Raw genomic sequence first — 22,410 nt, 5'->3', positions numbered from 1 at the left:
TGATCCTACCAAGATCAGAAATAGGCCTGTTTTTTATCCACACACTGATTTTTTTTTTTTTTGCATAATTTTCAGTTCAGCGCAAAAAAATAAAATAGTCAGAGGGTCGTGTGGCTCACACAGGCAGGAACAGTGCAGCCCTCCAGGGGGGTGTTTCCTGCACTGTGTCTGAGTCCTGTATGCAGTTCTGGCCCCCTCACCTTTTTATCCTCCCTCAATAACTCAGGTAACAGCTTTTTAAAGGGGGCCGGCTGCTCACATTTGGAGATACAAAAACAACAGGAACGAAACAGAGGGGGGGAGCAATGAGAGAAAAAAATCTCTCTTTTTTTTTTTTTAGGCTGAATAATTTGTCTGTGCTGACAAGACGGTCTGCAGGACCACTTCCTGCGTCTCCGGTTGCAGGCAATAGATCAGAAATAGAAAAGATAGAGAGAGCATGGCCAATTAAAACACGAAACACTTCCTTGGGGTGCTAAGTGCACGGTTTTTACGAGGGCAGTCGAATTCCCGTAGGAGGCTCGCTTCTGAGCTTGCCGTGTGTAAAAAAAAAACAAAAAACGCCGCCCTGCATGATGTATGCAAAACCGAAAAGATGTAGAAAAGTCTTGAAGCTGCTCTGTATCTTGGAATGTGTGTATGTTTTCCTCCCCCACTTCCTGTCTGTCCTGCTCTGATTCGGGCTGGCAGGGGGTGAGGTGGCTGAAGAAGGGGAAGCCGAGGGTGGAGGGAGGATCATAAAGGTACCGTTTGTTCTCTGCCCTGCTCGGGACCTTGTGTGGATGAGTGATTGACAGGTCGGAGGGATAGGCGGGGCTGGGAGATGCGGGGTCAGTGGGATGGATATGTTTGTTTAAGGAGAGGTAACAGCAGGAGAAGAAGAAAGTGAAATGCTCTGCCTGAGCCCTGTGCCTACAAACACTCATTTATAAAGGCAGTTTAAAAATAATTTTTTAAAAGAATTTCACTTTTTTCAAGAAAATGTTCTTTTAAGTAGTGCATTTTACATCTAGGTCTTTAGTGGTGTCCTACCTAAATCAATCCACCTGCTATAGAAACCATCATTATTATACAGAAACACAATACAAGGTGGGATCAAAAAGTTTTGAGTCTAGTTTTGTAAAATGCCAACAGGTGGCAGCACAAGGCTGCACGCACAGTCACAGGAAGCACAGATCTTTATAAGTCAGTGTGCCAAAAGACACATCAAGAGCTGTGCAACTGGTGCTATTCTGACCACGTGTTTTACCACGTCTGATATTCAATTCAATTCAATTCAATTCATTTTTATTTGTATAGCGCTTTTAACAATGAACATTGTCTCAAAGCAGCTTTACACAGATAATGTGGTGATTAAATGTAAATATGTTCTTTGTAAGTGAGCAACTGTGGCAAAAACTCCCCGAGATGGCATAAGGAAGAAACCTTGAGAGGAACCAGACTCAAGAGGGAACCCATCCTCATCTGGGTTGCACCAAATGTCCATTTGAAGCATATATACAAAGTTGCGGGGTACAGTGATGATGATCAGAAGCAAACTGCACTCCCGAGTCAGTGCAGCAGACCGCCAAAACCAACTACAGTCCAATCCGTCCTCAAAAGCACCCGTTCTACTCCGGAATTATATTCTGACCACGTGCGAACTCTGTCACCGAACTTGTGGGTTTCTCACCAAAAACAACATGATCTCCACCCACTGTACTCGCCAGATTTGGCTCCTTCGGACACCGTCTTTCCGAAGATGACGATCAGCTCCCAGGTCGCAGAAGGTGCTTTACACGCTTTGAAAAAAAAAAAACTCCCAGGACACATTCCAGAAGTGGCAGGAACGCTGGGAGCGCTGTATTGCTGTGCGAGAGGACTGTTTTGATGTTAATAGTGTGTAGATGTAGATAAATAAAGTACTTTCTTGTAAACAGAAACCCCGAAAAAAGAAAGTGTTATTACTAAACCAAGAAACCCAATAAACCCAATTCAACAAGTCTCCTTTCCCTGAAGCCACAGCTGCACCACCCCATACATAATCTCTAGCAGAATCATCGATATTAACCTTTTAAAATGACCTTTAGTTTTCCCTGAATTTTTGTGCATTACGGGTTTCCTGCAGATTTGAAATGAAGGCAAATTGTGTCAGCCTGATTACACAAATTTAGATACAAAAGATTTGGCAACCCACAAACCAGCAACCTGTCTAGTTGTAGTCAGAAAGAATGTCTGAGAAGATTTCAAAAACAAGTTTGATTTCTTCCCAGATAATGCTAAGTAGAGATTTAGAAAATGATTGTCACATTCACAATGATCACCTTTAATACTAATGCTAACTTTTAGCAAACCCAGTAAAACAATAGAATAATTTAAAGGGTTATAATCTTCAATGGAATGCTAGCAAGATGGCTAACATTAGTAAAATAATATTGAAATATGTTTTATTAAGTGTTTTTTTTATATTACTAACATCCACTAGCTTGCTAGCTAGTTTGACAGGATTTCTGAGAGACATATTTCTGAATGTTGACTAGCTAATATGTGACCATTAGCTATCTAGAAAGCATGGTCTAGTCAGAATGTCTGAGAGGATTTCTAAAACATGTTTGTCCTCAGAGATAATGCTAGCTTGAGTTAAAAAAAAAAGATTTATTGTAATATTTATGATCACCTTCACTGCTAATGCTAACTCTAAGCTATTTGAAGGTGGAAGACGACTTAAAGGCAGAGACTGAAAATGGGCTATGAAACAGGATGGATTTATAAAAGTCTTTGCACTCAAGCACTTTTATGTTCATGGTTTAAATTTGACGCACTTTTAGGTCAGGAGAAACTAAAAAAAGCTACACAGGTGCATGCGGGCTTGTTAGTGCGGCACCCCGTTTGGTCCGTGCAGGCCCGAGAGCCCTCAATTCTCTGGTGTTTGTGTAAGGAAGTTTGAGTCGGGGCCACATTCGAAATGCCCTTTAATGACGCTCACTAATGTAAACACCTGGGCCAGGTTGTCGTATTTTTCCAGCGAATTAAAAACATGTAAATCCTTCCTGCTAATTGTTGTGCAAATATTTTTTGTAGTATTTTTTCTAATAGCCCTTATTCATCATGTGTCAGTGAAAGCCGTGGAACAATATTTTGCAATAGCAAAGGCTCGTCCGCCAGCTTACAACATCCAGCGTTTCTTTTTTTCCCTCACATCAAGTGTTTTTAATCAATTGTAAGATTTTCTCTGGGGAAAATAAAGCCAGCTAATGGTCCTTCCTCTTAATGAGCTTCGGCTCCACAGAGACCGGATTTTACAGTGGCAGTAAATCTGCTCTCTGGAGCGGCTTTGATTCGGGATCGATGACGTCGGCGTGAAAACGGGAACGAACGTAAAGGACAAACATTCGTTCACACGGATCTTTTTTTTGTGAATGAAGCGAAAGTCGTAGGATGAATAAAGCGTTTTCCAGTAATGCAGAATTGTGTGTGTGTGTAATTGTGAGTCAGAGTGTATACAATATACGTCATTATCCTCCAACATCTTTTGAAAAGCCACATCCCAGAGTGAGAGAGTATAACACGTTATAACCATGCCATTTCCTGAATGTTTACTTCCTGCATCTTTGGTGCCCACGCAGTGGTTCATTTGCTGTGTGACAAAAAGGGAGGTGGGGGATTCCTCTCTCGCAGACAGCCAACGCACAAAAACACACTGGACACACACACACACACACATACACACATGGCATCTGTGTGTTAGTTTAACCGCTGCTACTGTAGAGAGACTGTGGTTGCCTGGCCGGCAGGTAGCGGACTTTTTCACTTAGGGCTCTGTTGCTCTGGACTAATCCACTCCAGATGAAGCAGCGAAACGATCCCCTCTATTTCAACTTCATTACAGCTGGGATGTGTCCCACTGAGGCCTGAGAGCTCTCGTATAACCCTCGTACTCAGCTGAGGTTATGTACCTGCGTTTGATTCATTGCACAAGGTGTTTATATGGATCACAGTCTTGCTTTGGTGGAGATATAAAGATGTGATAACTCTAAACGGACACGAAATGGTTTAGCCATATCATTTACATTTTAGCGGTTTTAACAGAAAGAAGCTAGACATATTATTCTTAATGGAGATCCCTGGTCAGCCTTTCAGAGGCAAGAGTTTGATGGAACATCTACTGGCCTTGACCTGGAAACATTGTAATCTTGATCAGAAACATATCCTCATACTAGTAGGTCACTAAGATAGTGTTACATCTGTTAGGGTTATTTGAAGGTTGTTTGTTCCATCACCTAGAAGAAGCTCATTCCAAAACATGGATACAAGGACAGAAGAATGTGGATGCACAACTTCTTTATACTTTGGAAAAGGGTTGGTGGAGTCAAGCATTACTCGAAGATTTAAAGCAGAGCTGGTTGTTCTGAATACTTGTTTTTTGGCTTACGTAGGCAAACATCAGGGTTTTAAGTATAATGAGGTAATCACCTTCCTCGAATTCGTGCCGGATCTACGAAACGGTGTCCAAACGGCGACCTTTGAGCTGGATCTTCAGGAAGTGAGATCTGGCAAGAAACTCAAGTGTAAGGAGAGCTCGGTGACAGGGTCAGAATAGCAGACGTATTTGGATGCACTAGCTTCAGAGTCTCGTTCTGTAGTTTCCCCAGATACCTGGTGAAGCATTTACACACATGACGAGTCAGTTGGGCTTTAACAGCTGCTGCTGCTGTAGACAACATGATGAAAAACCGTACCAAAAAAAAAAGACTCAAAAGCTACAACTGATTGTGACGTACGGAAAAGCTCAATAGTGACGTACGGAAAAGCTAAACAGTATCAAATGTGTTAATTTGGAGCCTATTAACATTAACATATGGATCGCAAATTGCAAAAATGTTTCATTCTGTCTCATCTTATCTCTGTTTTTGTCTCAGCGTCCGAGCCTAATCTTAAGGTGCGCTCACGGCTGAAGCAGAAAGTTTCCGAGAGGAGGAGTGGCCCTATCCAGCGCCGCAGAGACGGCAGTGTGCTCGTCACGCCACCCAAGAAACGTCCGCTGGAGCTCAGTGGTGAGAAGATGCACATAACATCCCATTGAGACACCACACCTGGGCTTGTGTTCATACTGCATACCTGATATTAGGCCTGGAAAGGTTCATTGTACGTTAATTCTTTACACAGTATAATGCTAAAATTTCAATAAAATGTAAAACACACTTCTCTCAGCCACGTGAAGCGTTGGAGAAGCAGTGTTCCTACACATTTTGGGAGCGTATGAAAAAGTATAGAATTTGATTTGAGTGATTTCCAGGTCTGGATTAGTGTAGGGATAAAAGATCACGGAGTATTGAAAAAATATTAGTTTTTCCATACTATTGACCTATTAAATTTTCATTTCACACTTTCGTATTCAATCGTTTCCCAAAAGCTGCTTATTCGCACGAAACGCGTCATTTCCAACTTTCGTTTATTTACTTTCCGGCTCTTTGAAACGTTGTGGCGACTACTAATAATGTGTCATCGTTTCAAAAAGCTCCGTTTTCATCGACTGGAAATGCCGTCTCAGTGTGGACAGAAGGCCAAAACGGAGGGAAAAATATGCGCTTTCGAACAAAAAACTTATTAGTGTGGACATGACCTCAGCTCCGGGAGAAAAGAGGATGCAGGCCAGACAGTTGGTGTGAGTCTTACACTCTCGTTTTTTTTTTTTTAAGCAATCCAAAGGTTTTTATCCACCACACAAGGACGAGGGCAGCTTCTGATCGGTGTGAGCATTACAGTCGAAACTACATGAACGAATCATAACATAACTTAGACCCTTCACGTGTCAGCAAAAGTCAAGTCAAGTCATGTTTATTTCTATAGCGCTTTTCACAACAGACATTGTCTCAAAGCAGCTTTACAGAAATCAACAGTTAAGGTGAATGATGTGTATTTATTCCTGATGAGCAGCCATGGCGACTGTGGCAAGAATAAACTCCCTTAGATGTTATGAGAAAGAAAACTTGAGAGGAACCAGACTCAAAAGGGGAACCCATCCTCATCTGGGTGACATCAAGAGTGTGATTATAGATTTTAAACAATACAAAACACTGGAGAGTGAGAACTAACATGAGCACTGGAGTGTAAGATTATGAGTAATGTTCTTTCTACAATCTTATACAGTCATTTGAGTTTATGGAACAAGGAGCTACTGAGCAACTCAAACACTCAAAGAGGTCCAGTGTCCAAACGCCACATGAAGTTAGAGTTCATGGGGTTCATGTGAAAGTGGGGATCAATAGGTATTTGGTTTTTTCATACAGTGTATACAGAAGGTCTATAGTGTCTTAGTATGGGAGATTTCTTCGGCTACCTTTCCACAGACGTCAAAAAGAAATGATTACCTAAAGCACATGTCCGCGTATGTTATTGACGTGTCGTTCATGAACGATTCGGTCGTTTTGTACTGTGACTCCCGAGTCGTCTTACACAGCAATTTTCTTCATTTTCTGCCGGACGAGCACGAGAGAAGTTTTGTTCTTTTATCACGTGACTCCCATATGCGCTATGCATTGCAATCGATCAGGGCTTTTTGTTTTCCGAAACTTGACATTATTTTTACAATAATTATGGGAGTCACATGACAAAAGAACTAATGACACATTCTGTTTATCATAATTTCTCCTTAGCAGCATTGTCCTTTTTTTTATTATTGGAACTTGAAGGATCCGCTTATCTTTTATTTCTGAGCAAAGGAACAAAACTAAATGACAAAAAAAAGTTTTGACGAATGAGATTCAAAGAACCCGGTCTAATCTTTCTATCACTAGTGTATTAGGACATTGTTTACTCAGTATAGTGTTTTAGTATATCAGAGCTAATAATATTAATATCCCGTTCCTCTTCACACAGACTCTTCAGCCAATGACAGCTCGCCCAGCTCTGGGCCCAGCTCTCCTATTGGCTTATGCAGCAACGAGAACGGTGCAACCTACCAGGCCGGCTCCGCCCAAATCGAGGTACCGAGCTTTGGACTAGAACATGCGTCATTTGCGTTCTCTTGCGAGACCAGCTTGCGTGCTTTTCCTCCCTGACCTCTGAGCTCAACACCAAGGTCAAGCTCCGTGATGCTTTAACTCACTGTGTGGTTGGTGTGTTGGCCGGAGGCTGAGCGCTCAGCCAATGATTCATTGTTTTGGAGGCACTGTGCAAGAGTGTGTGTGGTGAAAGAGTGTGTGTGTGTGTGTGTGTGTGTGTGTGTGTGTGTGTGTGTGTGTGTGTGTATGTGTGTGTGTGTGTGTGTGTGTGTGTGCACAGCATCACAAACAACACCATTAAACACTCATTCTCTTTCTCAGTGTGATTACATCAGAGCCCTGAGCGCAGCATCTGCTTTTCCTCTCATAGATTCTCTCTCTTTTTCTCCCTTTTTCTTTGTCCCTTTTCTCCCATTTCTTTTTTCCCCTTTTCCTATCCCTCTATCCCTCTGTTCCCATCTTTTACTTTCACTCACTCGCTCTCTCTACTTCTCCATCCATCTGTCTTACAGCTTTTTCTTATTCTCACTCCATATCCCTCTTTCTCTTTCGCACTCTATTTCTCTCTCCTTGTTTTTTCTATTTCTTACTCAATCTATCTTTTTTTGGTGGTCGGCTTCATGGCATCTGGTTGTACATAGTTCTTTTGAATGGTGATATTTGTTTCTGAAATGAAACTAAATTTGAATAAAAGCGTTGATCACAAATAAAAAATTTTTTTTATCTATCTTTTTCTGGCAGCATCTCCCTCATACTGGTTCTCATGCCATTTCTCACTTTCCGTCTCTCTCTCTCTCTCTCTCTCTCTCTCTCTCTCTCTCTCTCTCTCTCTCTTTTCTACTTCTCCCTTTATCTGCTTCACTGTTTTTTCCTATTTTACTCCATGTTTCCTTTTTGTATTTTCTGTCTCTCCCCTCTTCTTGGTATTTTTCACTCAATCTGTCTATCACTTCATATCCCGCTTTCTCTTTTGCACTTCATCTCTCCCTCTTTTTTTTACAGCGTCATGCCATCTCTCACTTTTTTCACCCTTTAATGCCATTTGCTCTCTCTTTCTCTCTCACGTCTCCTACTCTTTGTAATCTTTCTATTACTTCATATCCCCCTTTTTCTTTCGCACACCATCTTTCCCTCTCTTCTTTTTTCTCACTTTCTTTCACCTTCTCACGCCACTCTCTCGCTCGCTCTCTGTATATGTGTGGGTATATGTATGTGTGTGTGTATATGTGAGTGTATATATAAGTGTATATGTGTGTATATATGATTGTATATGTAAGTGTATACTGTATGTGAGTGTGTATGTGTGTAACTGTGAGTGTATATATGTATATATGTGTGTATTTGTGTATGTATGTGTATATATACCTGTGTGTGTGTGTGTGTGTGTGTGTGTGTGTGTGTTTGTGTATGTATATATATATATGTGTGTGTGTGTGTGTGTGTGAATGTGGGCGTGATCATGTTCAGCACAGAAGGTTGTGAGTGACAGGTCCTTTCCGCTCTGTGCTGCGGTTTCTGGTCTAATAGCTGTTTGGGGGCTGAGGGGAATGAAGGGGGGCCTTCGGAGGGGGCAGTTCTGTGAAGTTCTGCCCAAGCATTTCCTCATTGGGCTGCGGGCCAGCGTACAGGGCAGAGAAGGACCCCCAGACACAATGGAGTTCTTTCTGTGGCTCATCTTCACACACGGCCCCTCCGGAGACGGCCTGTTTGTGTTTGTCTGTCGTAATTCTGCAGTGAAACACAAGCAGGCACGGCCCTGTCACGGGGTGTGTGAAAGTGTGTGTGTGTGTATGTGTTTAAGGCTTAATTGCTATCCCAGACGCTGGGATCTGTAGACCTCCCAGGCTGCTGCTCACATACTTGCGTGCACACACAAATACACACACACACACACACACACACACTTATAAACACACTTTTGCTATGATATTGACTCAACCACCGCAATCATTTCACCGAGCTTCCTGTTTGGCTAACAGAGCCCTGGCACAAGCTTTGATACATTAAATGCTCCTTCTCTGCATAAGAAAATGGGAGTGAGGGTGTGTATGCGTGTAGACGGTTCATTTCAAATTTTATATATTATATTATTATATTATATACGCAATAGAAACGTTCGCAGAAGAGCTACATTTTGGGTTCATATCCCATAGAGTAGGAAACGTGATGTTTTCTTGACTAAAGGAGAAGATCATAGTTTTATCATCAGCTTTATATATGTGGAGATTCATTAATCCACAAGGGTATCGGTAAAAAACATGAAGCAGGAATTCCTAACACACACTGTATTTAACACACACACACACACACACACACACACACACACACACACACACACACACACATCGCATGCGGTTCATTTGCTAATCAGAAAGACGCTAATTGGCACCTTTGCCTAACCGTTTTACACAATTTTTAGGATGCACAACCTCTTTTAGGATGTTGTTTAGCCAGTAAGGCACACAACTATCCAAAATCATGTCAAAATGAATGTCAAAAAGTTGATTGATCAAAGCTAATTAAAGAAAAGTTATATATTTAGTTTATTGCTGAATCATTGTTCATTATGGACAAAAGTTTGCGGACACCTGAGCATTAGATTGATACAGTATATGCTTCTTTTTTGAACATTGCATTCCACATTTAGTCTCCATTTGCTGTTGTAATTAGACTTTGGATTGGAAGGTTGCAGGTTCAGATCCCACCACCACCAAACTGCCATTGCCGGGCCATTGATCAAGGCACTTAACCCTGCACTGCTCAGTTATAAGTCGCTCTAGATATGGGCGTCTGCAAAATGCTGTAAATGTCTTTTTGTGGAGACTCATTCAGCTACAAGGGTGTTAGTAAAGTCAGATACTGATGTAGGTGAGGAGAGGAGGCCTGGGGTGCATTAAACATTCACATTCATCCAAAAAGGTGTTCAATAGCGTTGGAGCTCTAAAGCAGAAAATCTTCCATAGCTGGCTTTGTGCACAGGGGCATTGTCATGCTGGAACAGGTTTGGGTCTTCATTGTTATTAAAGGGAAAATTTCATGCCACCTCATCCAAAGATTCCTATACAATTGTGTGTACAACTTTGTGGTAACAGTTTGGGGAAGATCTACATATGGCTGGAAAAGTCCGGTGTTTTAATACTACACCATAACTGGACGCAATTCACTATACAGCACATTATTTATGTGTGCAGTCTTTTTGATGACACAGTACAGACAATGTGCTCGTGAAATTCTAAAATGCATGTTATGTGCCTAAATGATTCATCCTAGCATGTTCAGAATACCCATAACGCACCATTGTGGATACATACTGTATGTATATACACTTTGTCCTCTACATCTGCCTCTTTCAAACCAAAAATGACAGAAGGATCTTTTTTTTCTATGAATGATTATACAACTTCTTAATTTGCCCTCAAATTGCATTAAAAAAAGCAACACTAAAACAGCAGGCGTGTTCCGATACTGGACTTTTAGTAAATCCTCGTGACCCCCTTCATAAAGTTTGAATATATCACCCATCCACAAACACACACACACACACTTGAAGAGAAGGAGACATAGTCTGGACAAACAGGCTAATTTTGAACAGGTCGTCTGACTGCACTGTCTAAATCTATCACGCATATAGCGTTTCCAGCGAGGCCATGATAGGAAAAGTTCCTTTATGGAAAGGTGTGAAACTCTAGAATTATCCCAAACACACACACACACACACACACACACACACACACATATATAGGTTTGGGCAAAGATACTTCAAAATGTATTTTAAAATAAAATACCAAATACATTAAGTGTATCAAAATAAACTACAAATTATAGCAGCCACACCGTGTATCAAAATTAACTACTGTATTTTTGTATTTTGAAAATACTAAAAGGTCCTTTTATAAGGGAGCATGACATTTCTTCACAAACCTTCCTTTGATCTGTTCCTACACCATCGCACCAACTAATGTTTAATAGCAGCAGCTTTTCTCTGGTCAAAAAAACTCACACAATAAATCTGACACATGCAACCAGTTAATAGATCAAATATTCACATAAATTTCACTGTGATCTCCAAAATCAAGGTTCGTTTTAAAGGAACCAACAGTTTAATGTTTGAAAGTGTGCAAAAGACTCACAATTGTATCCTTATTTAGTTACTTGGTGTTTCAATGACAAACAAGTCATTCATAAGAAGACGAGTGATGGCACCTGCATTCAGAGCAACTGGTTTCTAACTAATTACTTTAATCACTGAACTAATTGATCATTTGTTTGTCAATCATAAATATAATAATGTACTGTGTGTCAGGCAGTCATTTTTGCAATGGAATGCAAAACCATGATCCTACTTAACAGCTACTTTAATTGGGGTAAAATATTCAGCAATCAAAACTTTATTTATCGATCATTTAAACCTATTTGAAAACTTTCATATGGATACATTTTTCTGTTCTGACTTCAACAAGTCTGGGCAAACGACCAATCAGAGGCCTCATTTTTATGATGTCATCATGTAGAACTTCTTACAATGTATTTTACAGTATTTTAAAACTGCAAAAATACAAAAGTATTTTAATACAAAATATGAAGCCATTTTCATCAACCCTCTCAAATACTATACCTATTTTATATTTGAAATACATACTTGAAATCCATGTATCATAAATACTGCTCAACCCTGTGTGTGTGTGTGTGTGTGTATATATATATATATATATATATATATATATATATATATATATATATATATATATATATATATATAAGCTGTCAAAGAGTTGATGGCAGAAAAAAAACGATGTCGACGTTTGACCACAACATGATTGTATATGATAAGTTACAGTTTGGGCTAAAAAAGAATCAGCCCCAGCACTCGACAGATAATTGGCTGTATTTTTGCATACAAAAAATTTTAAAATTGTGTGAACTAAATGTCAAAAAATATATATATTGTTTTATTTTATTTATTTAATTTTTCTTGAAAGAATTGAAGGTCTTAGAGCTGCTTGCCCACTTATACCAACCAGTCCTAAATATTCCTACTTATTTGTATAACCATATATATTTCTCTCTCTTTCTGTTGCAGAAGTATTTGCCACAGGGTGGAATTCTGAAGGCAGACGGATCTCTTGCTCTGCTGAACCTTTACACGTCACCTTCCCTTCCGAACCTCACCTTAGGACTCCACTCTGGCCCTTCACCAATCAGTGTGAGTTATTTTTACACCTCTTTATTAAAGAGCATGGGATGAATTCAGATAAAAAGTGTCTCATTGCGGATCAACAGTTTGGGATTTGAACTAATGTGTTTTCCATTGTGAGACATTAAACATCTTGCTAGTGATATCGGCCGCATCTCAGTGTCATGCCTCTTTGCCTCTTTGACATAAAATATGGAATACACTTAGTAAAACTTATTAGTATAATTCACATCAGTGCATAAAAGTACAAGTTGGCATTTGAATCATGTTGCATCGTTTTAAACATATTTGCACCAGTGAAAACACTTAACATTTATTATTTAGAAAGTGGCAATAATTTACAATATGTAAAGTTCCCCGGTGGTCTAGTGGTTAGGATGCAGCGCTCTCACCACTGTGGCCCGGGTTCGATCCCCGGTCAGGGAACCAACCCCAGCCATTAGGGTTGCACAAGCCAGTGCACTCTTAGTGCCGGTCCCAAGCCCAGATAAATGCGTTAGGTAGGGCATCCAGCGTAAAAACATGTGCCAAATCGAACATGCGGATCATGAATACGGATGATCCGCTGTGGCGTCCCCTAATGGGAGAAGCCGAAAGAAAGTTTTTATAAGTTTTGATATGTAGATCGATTTCTTGTCGCTAAACTGTTTCTCAAGCGCGTTCTCTCAGCACCGCTGCTGCTACCTGAAAATGACCTATCACAACACTACGGAGACCGAGACGTGTCCTGAGAGTCACATAGAATACAGATTAACATGGCAGAGGTAGAGCTGTAACTTTCTGCAGACACAACAGGAAAAGAACATTTGTTTTTTTTTCATCTTTTTCTTAGTTTTTGCACTACATTGGCATGTTTGTGAAAGAATTCAGAAGGCATTTAAGTAAATTGATGATTTGCTGTCTGTCAGAAATATAGAAATAAAAGTGATCCGTACCATATTGAATTGCATTGCCTCATATCTTTTCCGTATCGTATTGCTTGGAATCGCACTGTGTTGATTCGAATCCCATCGGTAGCTGCTGCATATGTATCTTTAATGGATCGTATCGTTAGCTATGCATCGCAGCGGCCTCATTTTTGGAGACACATGTCCCTAATATTTTAAATATATAATTGTGCTACTCTCTGTAATCTCACCCAATGTGAGGAATGCGTAAGTGTGTAGTACCATATGAGGTTTTATGTGCATATAATGAGAAGTTAAAACCAGTGTTTTGCTGCGAGTTTGACCAGTTACGCTTTTATCCACTTCGAAATAAAAAAGAACAACCAAATTTAATGTAACGATAAAAATGTAGTTGAGTGAAAATTAAGATATTTGACTTTGAAATGAAGTTAAAGGAAAAGTCTCCCCAAATGGAAATACTTCAGTGAAGTACAAATGCATGGAAAAGCTAGTTAAGTACAATAACGAATTAAATTTACTTCGTTAATTTGTTCACCACTATAACCAGGCAACGTCTGACAATCAGTGTGAGAGAATGAAACCTGCACCGCTTAATACTTCCATGTCCATAATTGTCATAACGCAATAAAATTCATAACATGCCCAGAAACAGGAGCCAGAGCTCACTCTGCACAGGAACAGATATGAATAGAAGAAGACGAGGTATCCGAAGCAGTATTTTTAGGAGTAAGCGAGCCATCAGGCTCCATTCTATTTCTGGAGAAAGCAAGAAATGCCGTAAGAGGAATTCTCCTTCTGGGACAGATAAGAATACGTCCAGAATCATTCTCATCGCAGAGAAACGTACAGTCATGTGGCTGTTTTTGTTGCATAGTCAACAGGACCGCTGAGAAAACAGACTGTAGAGTGTTTTAATTTAGAAACATAGAAGAAAAAAGAGAGAATAACAGAGAAAAATGAGACATGGTGCTAGTTTTTGACTTTTTTTCTCCCCCTTTTTTTGTAAAGCCTTTGCTTTAACTTCATGCTAGCACAGCTACGGGGGGGTTTTGCCCTCTGACCCAGAGGCTTTCGAACTTTGTGCGTAAATAGGGAGAGTGAGTTTTGGGTTTCAGAGAGCGCTCTTTATCGCCTCATTCATCACAGCCTGATAAAACCGTAAGGAAACTGCCCCTCATAAATATGCACTGCCAGGTTTTAGATTTCAGGTTAGCCACTTGTTATGCAACCAGTGTGCACACATGAATGCTTTGAACTTGTTTTATGCTTGAGTTCGAGACTTTTTTTCTTTCTTACCGAACGTAACGCGGTTCAGCAGCAGGATTTTAGAGCTCACGTGATTCTGGATGTTTTTGTTATGAAGAGACTGAATTCCTCAAGCACAAGTGGACAAGTTACATATTTGACTCATGACCTGCTGATAGGAAATAACATGCAGTGCTGAGATATAGAAAGAATAATGGTGTATAGACACCTTTTAGAAATAGGTTTCAAATAGGATTAACAAACAAACGGTTAAATAATTGTCAAAAATGTAACACACACTTTCAGCCTTATTAATTTACCATTATACTGTAGTCTATTACAGCCGTCCTACAATTTTTTTCTTTCTTTCTTGTTTTTTCGTGATCTCGACATAACAAACATTGTTTGCACACTACGTATCTTTTGCATTTGTACACACCTACTGTAAGCTATAGATTCTACCAGTTATCCTCTGTCTTCCATATTCGTTAATTAAATACCTCATGCTAATATATAATATATGTAAATATTCATATAATTAATTTAATATGTTAAATGATACATTTCCTTTTTCTACCTACAAATTGACGAAATGTCAATGACATCTGTATTTATGACAAATAAAAATTGAAACTTGAAATAAGAGCATGTTCTAGAGGCAGCATCATTTATAATAACCATAACTAATAATTTGTGGCAGCGGGTGCGTTTACATATTATCCATAATGCTGCATCTGAAACGTTCCTCATGATCAGTACTTATTTTTTCGGGGTACTCATAAGAGCAGCATCATTACAGCATCATGGATAATAACCATATCCATTTGTGGCATTGTGGTGAGATCTGTGATGTTGTATGGATTAGAGACAGTGGCATTGAGTAAAAGACAGAAGGTGGAGCTGGAGGTAGCAGAGCTGAAGATTTTGAGGTTTTCGTTTGGAGTGACGACGATGGACAGGATTAGAAATTAGTTTATTAGAGGGACAGCGCATGTAGGACGTTTTGGAGACAAGGTGAGGGAGGCGAGTTTGAGATGGTTTGGACATGTGCAGAGGAGGGACATGGGGTATATCAGTAGGAGAATGCTAAGGATGGAGCCACCAGGAAGGAGGAAAAGAGGAAGACCAAGGAGGAAGTTAATGGATGTGGTGAGGGAAGACATGCAGGTAGTTGGTTTGAAAGAGGCAGATGTAGAGGACAGCAGTATGGAGACAGATCATCCTAATGGGAGAAGCCGAAAGAAGAAGAAGAAGAAGATTTGTGGCAGTGGGTAAGTATGATTATTATCCATGATGCTGCCTCTAGAACATGCTCTTATGCCGAATACAATGTCTAACAACATGTTTAATATATAACCGTGAAAAATTGTGGTAGTTGTGGAATGGAGTTTGCCAAAAACAAGCCTATTTCAAGGCATATACGTGTGTTACAGGTGGTGATAATGGTGATTAGGGATGATTCCACTCAAGAAAAATCGTACATCCTGTGAGATGTGACTTACATGACAGTTTAACATTCTCAATAGAGTTTCCATAAAATCAGTTTGATCGTGCTCTGGAACATTTTCAATGTAAATATTGATTCCAGCGCTAAAATCTAGTTCAAAGATGCTGATTGTGCGATTATCCACAGGTTTGGTTGTTGTGATTATTAAAGAGTAGATAATGTCACCGTCATTTGGACTGTGGATCTACAATAAGGTTAAATTTATACAGTTAAAGGGGTTAGTTAAAATGTTTGGTCATTAACCTGCATGCTCGAAAAAGATGAAAGCACGAGAAGTACACTAGTTTACTTGTGTTTACTTTTTGAACATCCTATTCCATATTTAGTTCCCATTTCCTGTTATAATAACCTCCACTCTTCTGAGAAGATGTTCCACTAGATTTTGGAGTGTGCTTGTGGAGATTTGTGTAAGATGCCTTCTCAGTCAGGTACTTATGTAGGTGAGGTGAGGAGGCTTCGGGTGCAGTCAGCGTTCACATTCATAGCAAAGGGTTGAGGTCAGAGCTCTATAGCAGGAGATCCTCCACTCCAACCCATGTAAAGCATATCTTTATGGAGCTGGCTTTGTGCAGGTTTGTGCAAATTGTGAGCCTCCAACCACATATGGCTATAGAACATATAGAGTATAGTGTAGTGTAAGTCTATGCATGATTGTTATAAATATAAATAAATTAATTAATTGGTCAATTGATTGTTTCGTTCGTTTTTCTGGTCGTTTCAATAAACCCTCATTATTTATTCAGGGGCTCGGTATGTCTCTAACTTCGCCTGTCTAAACACTTTCTTTCTGTTGGTTGTCCTGCAGCCTGCTTCATCGGTGAAGGAGCGAGCAGGTGAGGCAAACTCCGTGTCAGCCGCCTCACGAGAGCCGAAGGTGAACACCAGCCATCAGGCTCTGCTGCAGCACCTGTTACTGAAAGAGCAGACCAGACAGCAGAAGATGATCTCGTCTGGTCAGTTTTTAAGTGTAGGGTTACACTGCGTTTACGGTTTGTACAGAATTCTCATTGTCTTTTCCTTTGTTCCTCTTTATCTGCTCTCAGGCAGTGGCTCGGTTCTGCCCCAGTCTCCCCTGGTGAACAAGGAGCATTCGGGCGGAGGCTCTCGCCCCAGGCAGCCTCGGCACCGGCCTCTGAACCGGACCCAGTCGGCACCGCTTCCCCAGAGCACATTGGCCCAACTCGTCCTCCAGCAGCAGCACCACAACTTCGTGGAGAAACAGAAGCAATACCACCAGCAGGTTCACATCAACCAGGTACCTCATTTGGCTCAAACGCTGGTGTTTCACTCAGGCCAAAGTCTTTCAGGCTACGAATACAATAATCCGAAACAAAAAAAAAAAAAAGCATCACGTCCACACTTTAATTTTCAATTGGTTCGCAAATGTTGTTTATCCGCACCGAAGAGTCTGAAAACGCTCACATACTTGTACTGTGCGTGAGCAAAACGTGAGGCGCTTCGACCAGCGGCATTTCCGATCGAGCCCTGGCAGCGTGTGAGGTCTGGAAAAAGCAGCAACGCTGCAGTACTGTAGCTCGTCATGACCAGAGTGTGACAGTCTGGAGGGACACTGTGAGTCACCCTGGGACATTTTATAACGCTGCATGCCTGTGGCTTACCATTGTGAAATGGCTGTGAAAGGAAAACAAAATGAGAGCCTGGTATATATCACATTTATATGTGATTTGCATTGCAAATAAAGGATTAAACATCACTAGTGTAGGATTTGAAGGCAGATTTAAATGTTGGATAACGTGGTAGACCCGGGTAAACGCCTACAGGTGCTTTCCCAGTGCAGGAATTTTTCAACCCTCCCACTGAAGCATTTCCTTCTGAGAAGCAGCAGATGCAGAGCTAGTGGGTAGCGGTGGTGGTGGTGGTGGTGGCATTTCAAGGGTATTTGAACCTTCCAAAATATTTGTGTGGGTGGTGAACATAGCACACATACCCAGCTGATAATGTACATCTGTTTCATGCAGTTTTAATAAGACATAATAATAGTAATTATGCAGTGTGCCATTCTTTAATAAACTATAAAAAAGTCTAAATACAAGAAATAAATGCATGATTTAAGATGCAAACTAGAAACAAGTCAAATGATCTGCCAATGCAGTAAGATAATTACACTTGGTAAGAAATAAGTAAACATATCTAGGCTTTGGAAAAAAACCCAAGATATCTTAAAATAAGCATTAAAACATTTATTCCAAGCAGGAGATTTAGTTGAATCAACTTAAAACTAGCTTGTAATTTAAAAAACAATTTTTACATTTTCTTTTTTTTTTTTTTTTTTTTTTTTTATGTGTGTGTTAAAAAGAACCAGAAAAACCAGAGCTACTAAACAAGAGAATTCCTCATAATTTAAAGAATTGTCATTCATGGTCATATCATTACTTTTAAAATAAAACAAAGCATTTAAACTAGAAATTATTTTACTCTTAAAATCAAGATCACGCATACATACGTGTTGTCAACAATTATGTATTCAAACGAAGACCGTCTTGTAACACGGTAGCTACGAAGCAAAAACAAAGGTGCGTCATTACTTCTCAAAATACTGAAACTTATCTAACATAAAACATTATTCATTTTATTAAACTGAAATCAAGCTACAAAACAACTTGGCATAAAGATCAAAGTTCCAAAAAAGAATAACCATACCGGAAAATGTGTGTGCGGACTTTTATCATTTGTTATTAGGTTGTAAATAAATGTTTAGCTGTCGACGTAAAACGAGCATTTGTAATAAATAATACTAATGAACAAATTCTAAATGTGATTATTTCGCTTTTTTTCTTTAACTCGGCAAACTTAAAACCGGGTTATTACAACTAAAATAAAGTCTTGAAAGATACAAGGCCTCAAATGATGTCTCTGTTAGTAATTAAGCTCAATTTGCAGATAAAATAACTCACTTTAAACTTTACTAAGTAAGAAAAAAGATAAATAATCTTAAACCAATCATAATAATCTTACACACATAATCTGCTCTTGCATCGTGTTTTATTCTTAAAATAAGATTAATACGATTTTTATGACTAGAAATAAGAGTGTAAGACTAGATGAGTTTTCGCAGTGTAAAAAGGAATTATTCCCATCGGAACACTCGTAACTGTATTTTATTTCCAATATCTTTTAGCAATATTATTATGATACGTTCTGCCAAATGTGTGAAATGTACAGATTACAGATAAATGACTTCATGGCTACATTTCTTATGAAAGAGCAAATAATAATCAGCTAGACATCAGCTCTGTAATCCAAGGTACTGAGTCAATCTGGGCTGGTTAACAGTGACTAGACATAGCTTGCTAGCTAGTGTTGGCTAATATCGGTATCCAATAAGCAGCTAACTAGCAACGAGAACTGCTAGGTCTTTTTGACTGGATGGTATTTAGAGGAACTTTTCAGTGAAAAGAGAACCCCTGAGGTAAAGCTTTTCATACTGAACATTGCAAACTTTACAGACAACAATTTAGCTAAACAACTATTTGTTGCACGCATTTTGTTTCTGAGATTTTCCTCACACGGTTCTCGAGGCATGTCGCTCACACAAGGAGAAAAAATAATGGAAGAAAATTGTGGCACAAATTCATTCACTATTGATATTTAATTGAATAGTTACAGCGTCAATGCAAACTAGGAACCTCGCTTCAGAAGGCCTGGTTTCTGGAAGTTTTCCCAAATTGTGTGTGTGTGTGTGTGTGTGTGTGTGTGTGTGTGTGTGTGTGTGTGTGTTCGTGTGTGTTCACGATTACTGAAGGTAAGTTAACGAGGCCTCCGAATCAGTGGCTCCTCATAGACTTTTTTTATAAGGGCTCAGGGCTCTTAAAGGGATGGTGGATTAAAGGCCCCCTCGCTGCTGCCCAAACGAGACAGGAAGTGGATAAATCCTGGCAGGATGTTTACACTGGGGCCACGCTAACAGGGCCGATCCTTTCTTCCTTTCTCTTCCTTACTTTCTTCTCTTTCTTTTTGTCCTCTATTTTTGTCCCCCCTTCTCACTTTCTCACCTTCAAGTCCTCTCTTGGTGTCTCCTCAGTCTAGTTTCTTTTCATGGCTTCCTCTTGCCCTGAATTATTTACACTTCTTGAGGCATTTCTTCTTTTATACATATAGTATACGTCGAATTCTGTCATCTATTTGTCTTTTTTTCTCTTTTTTATACTCATCAGGTTTATTTTCATTTTCCTTCTTCCCTTTTTTTTCTTTTGCCTCCCTCCCCCTTTTCTCCCCCCTTGACTTTCTAGCCTGGTACCTCATTTTCATTTCCTGAAGGCCTGAAAGAAAAGCTGGCAACACTCTTATACTATGCACGTTTAATTTATTTTTTTGGCTGAATTCTCACGTCTCATTTACTCCAGGAACATGTTAAAAAAAATTCTGCCTTCCAATCAGATGTATTTTATATATATTTATAAAACATTCATTATGTATGTCTGTACATGCGTACATCCCATTTTAAATTTAGTCCCCATTTGCGTTATTACAAGTTTTTATTTTATTATATTATATATTGGAGGTTATTATAGCTGCATATGGGGACTCAATTCATAAAGAAGCACATAATCTTATGGTCAGGTGTCTATGAACATTTTGCTTATGATGAAATAATCTTATTTTGTCTTTCTATGTTTTGTGAAATATCCCACTCATAGTGGTCTGGAATTCGATTCCTGTAATAAACACTTTGTGTCCTCTGTGTAGATGCTGTCGCAGTCCATTGAGCAGCTGAGGAACCCCACCGCATACCTTGAAGAGGACGAGGAAGCTAGAGGCCAGGAGCTCACGCTGCCCCCTGCTGGAGTCATCCGTAGCCACAGCAGCAGCTGCAGCAGCATTCAATTAGAGAGCAGCGTCCAGAGCGAGACCCCCAGCGCCCAGACCAGTGTGATCAGGGTAAAAGAAGAGCCGCTGGACCCTGAGAGCAGGATGGAGGAAGGGGGGCAGGACAGAGGTGCGCCAGGAAGAAAGGATGAGAGAAATGAAAGAGAAGAGGAGACGATGAGCGAGGTCAAGTCTGAACAGAACGTCGAGAGCATGACCGAGACGGACGTTTGAGAAAGAGAAAGAACGATAGAGCGAGTCAGACAGAAGGATATAACGAGAGAACGGTTACACTAGAGATTTTGAGCGAAAGGAAAAGAATGAAGAGAAGAAAAATGAAGACAGTATGCAGGAGTTCAAGAGAATGAATCCAGAGCTTTTCCCATACTCTTTGCCTCACGTTTCTCATCGCCTTCTTCTTGGATCTTGTGATGGTTAGAAATGTATGAAAGGTATGATCAGCAGTGTGACAGATCGTGAGGATCAGCTCTAGCAGTCTAACATCGACAGAAATCACAGTGTGAAATATTTTGGAATCGAGTGTCAATTTTTAGCCAGGCATCATGACAGCATTATTGTCAATGGTTTATTATTGTCGGTTTCTCTATCCGGAATTTTTTCAATGCGGCCATTTTCATTTTATACGCAAATATTCCAGCACTGAAATGTATTATGATGGAAACTATGGACAAAATCTAACACGAACAAAGCCCACATGTAGATCTATCCCGTAATTAACTGTAAGAAAGAAGTTATTTTGGGAATTTCATTTTTGGAAAAATATCTGCGAATGTTGGGAACGAAACGTTAAGGCTACAATCGCAGGGACGTTTCCATATCTGTCCGAAACATGCTGATACACACAATTGCCAAACTATCATATTGGTTTTGAGATCTGGTGAGTTCCTACGTTCTTACGATTCAGTGAGACCTCATAAGACTCTGTGGATGTGGGGCGGAGTCAATCTCGAAGAGACCACACCCCCTATCATGCTAAAAGTAGCTAAAACAAAGATTTTTTTATTGATTTGTGACGATACTTTTTTTTGAGCAATGAGTTTTGAGGTGACGTTTGTGCATATGAAGACTATAGATTATGAGCTGAGAGAATTAGCTCTTTATTAATTCCATCCTCCCTAAAATCCAAGGTTTCTCTTATTTGCTGATGTGTTTGATGTGCAGATCAACACATTAAAAAAGTTCTGTTTGATCTTTCTACGTTGTATTGAGCGTAACTTCTTGCATTGCTGTGTGTAAATGGACAGCATTTAAATGTGAATTGAGGTAACACTTAAAGCCATGTTGGCTTTTTTATGCAGTACATTATGGAGAAAAATATATCAAAAAACGACAAAGTGCGAAAGAGTTCAGATTATTTTCTCTGAAAGGAGCTTTTTCGGCTTTAAGGGAAATCACTAGGGGTGTCCCTGACTAAGGATATACAAAGTCGAATCAGAATTGTCATGTCAGCTTTCGTTTTCTTCCACACGCATCACACGGAAACAACTTTGTAATAAAGCAACTTAAACCGTCTGTCAAGTAAAATCAAAGGCGAAATGGATCAACATTCGTAAAACGATTCCTCATAACATTTTAAACCCACGATGTACAGCAACATCACACAAAGATATCAAAGAAAATGTATACAAATCAAACATTTTGGATCAATAAACCTAAAAAAAGAATACGTAAATAACTGCAGAAAGGCCACACTGCAGACAGGATTTGCATTTCACGTGTCGGCAC

At 39.7% G+C, this 22,410-nt stretch overlaps 1 protein-coding gene across 5 annotated transcripts in view; it reads left to right on the top strand.

Annotated features, from left to right (window-relative positions):
* LOC124376042 (histone deacetylase 9-B) overlaps positions 1-21,879 on the top strand; it is a 59,753-nt gene extending 37,874 nt beyond the window's left edge. For all 5 annotated transcript variants that reach the window (XM_046834915.1, XM_046834914.1, XM_046834912.1 and 2 more), the window contains 6 exons: positions 4,899-5,033; positions 6,859-6,965; positions 12,064-12,186; positions 16,643-16,790; positions 16,881-17,092; positions 20,545-21,879. In XM_046834915.1, the coding sequence (XP_046690871.1) occupies positions 4,899-5,033; positions 6,859-6,965; positions 12,064-12,186; positions 16,643-16,790; positions 16,881-17,092; positions 20,545-20,898 (1,079 nt within the window). In that variant the 3' untranslated portion in view covers positions 20,899-21,879. The remainder of the gene's footprint in view (positions 1-4,898; positions 5,034-6,858; positions 6,966-12,063; positions 12,187-16,642; positions 16,791-16,880; positions 17,093-20,544) is intronic.
* Positions 21,880-22,410: the final 531 nt, after the last annotated feature.

Source organism: Silurus meridionalis, chromosome 22 (assembly GCF_014805685.1).
Source record: "Silurus meridionalis isolate SWU-2019-XX chromosome 22, ASM1480568v1, whole genome shotgun sequence".
Lineage (NCBI taxonomy): Eukaryota > Metazoa > Chordata > Actinopteri > Siluriformes > Siluridae > Silurus > Silurus meridionalis.
This window is presented reverse-complemented; position numbering and strand designations above follow the sequence as displayed.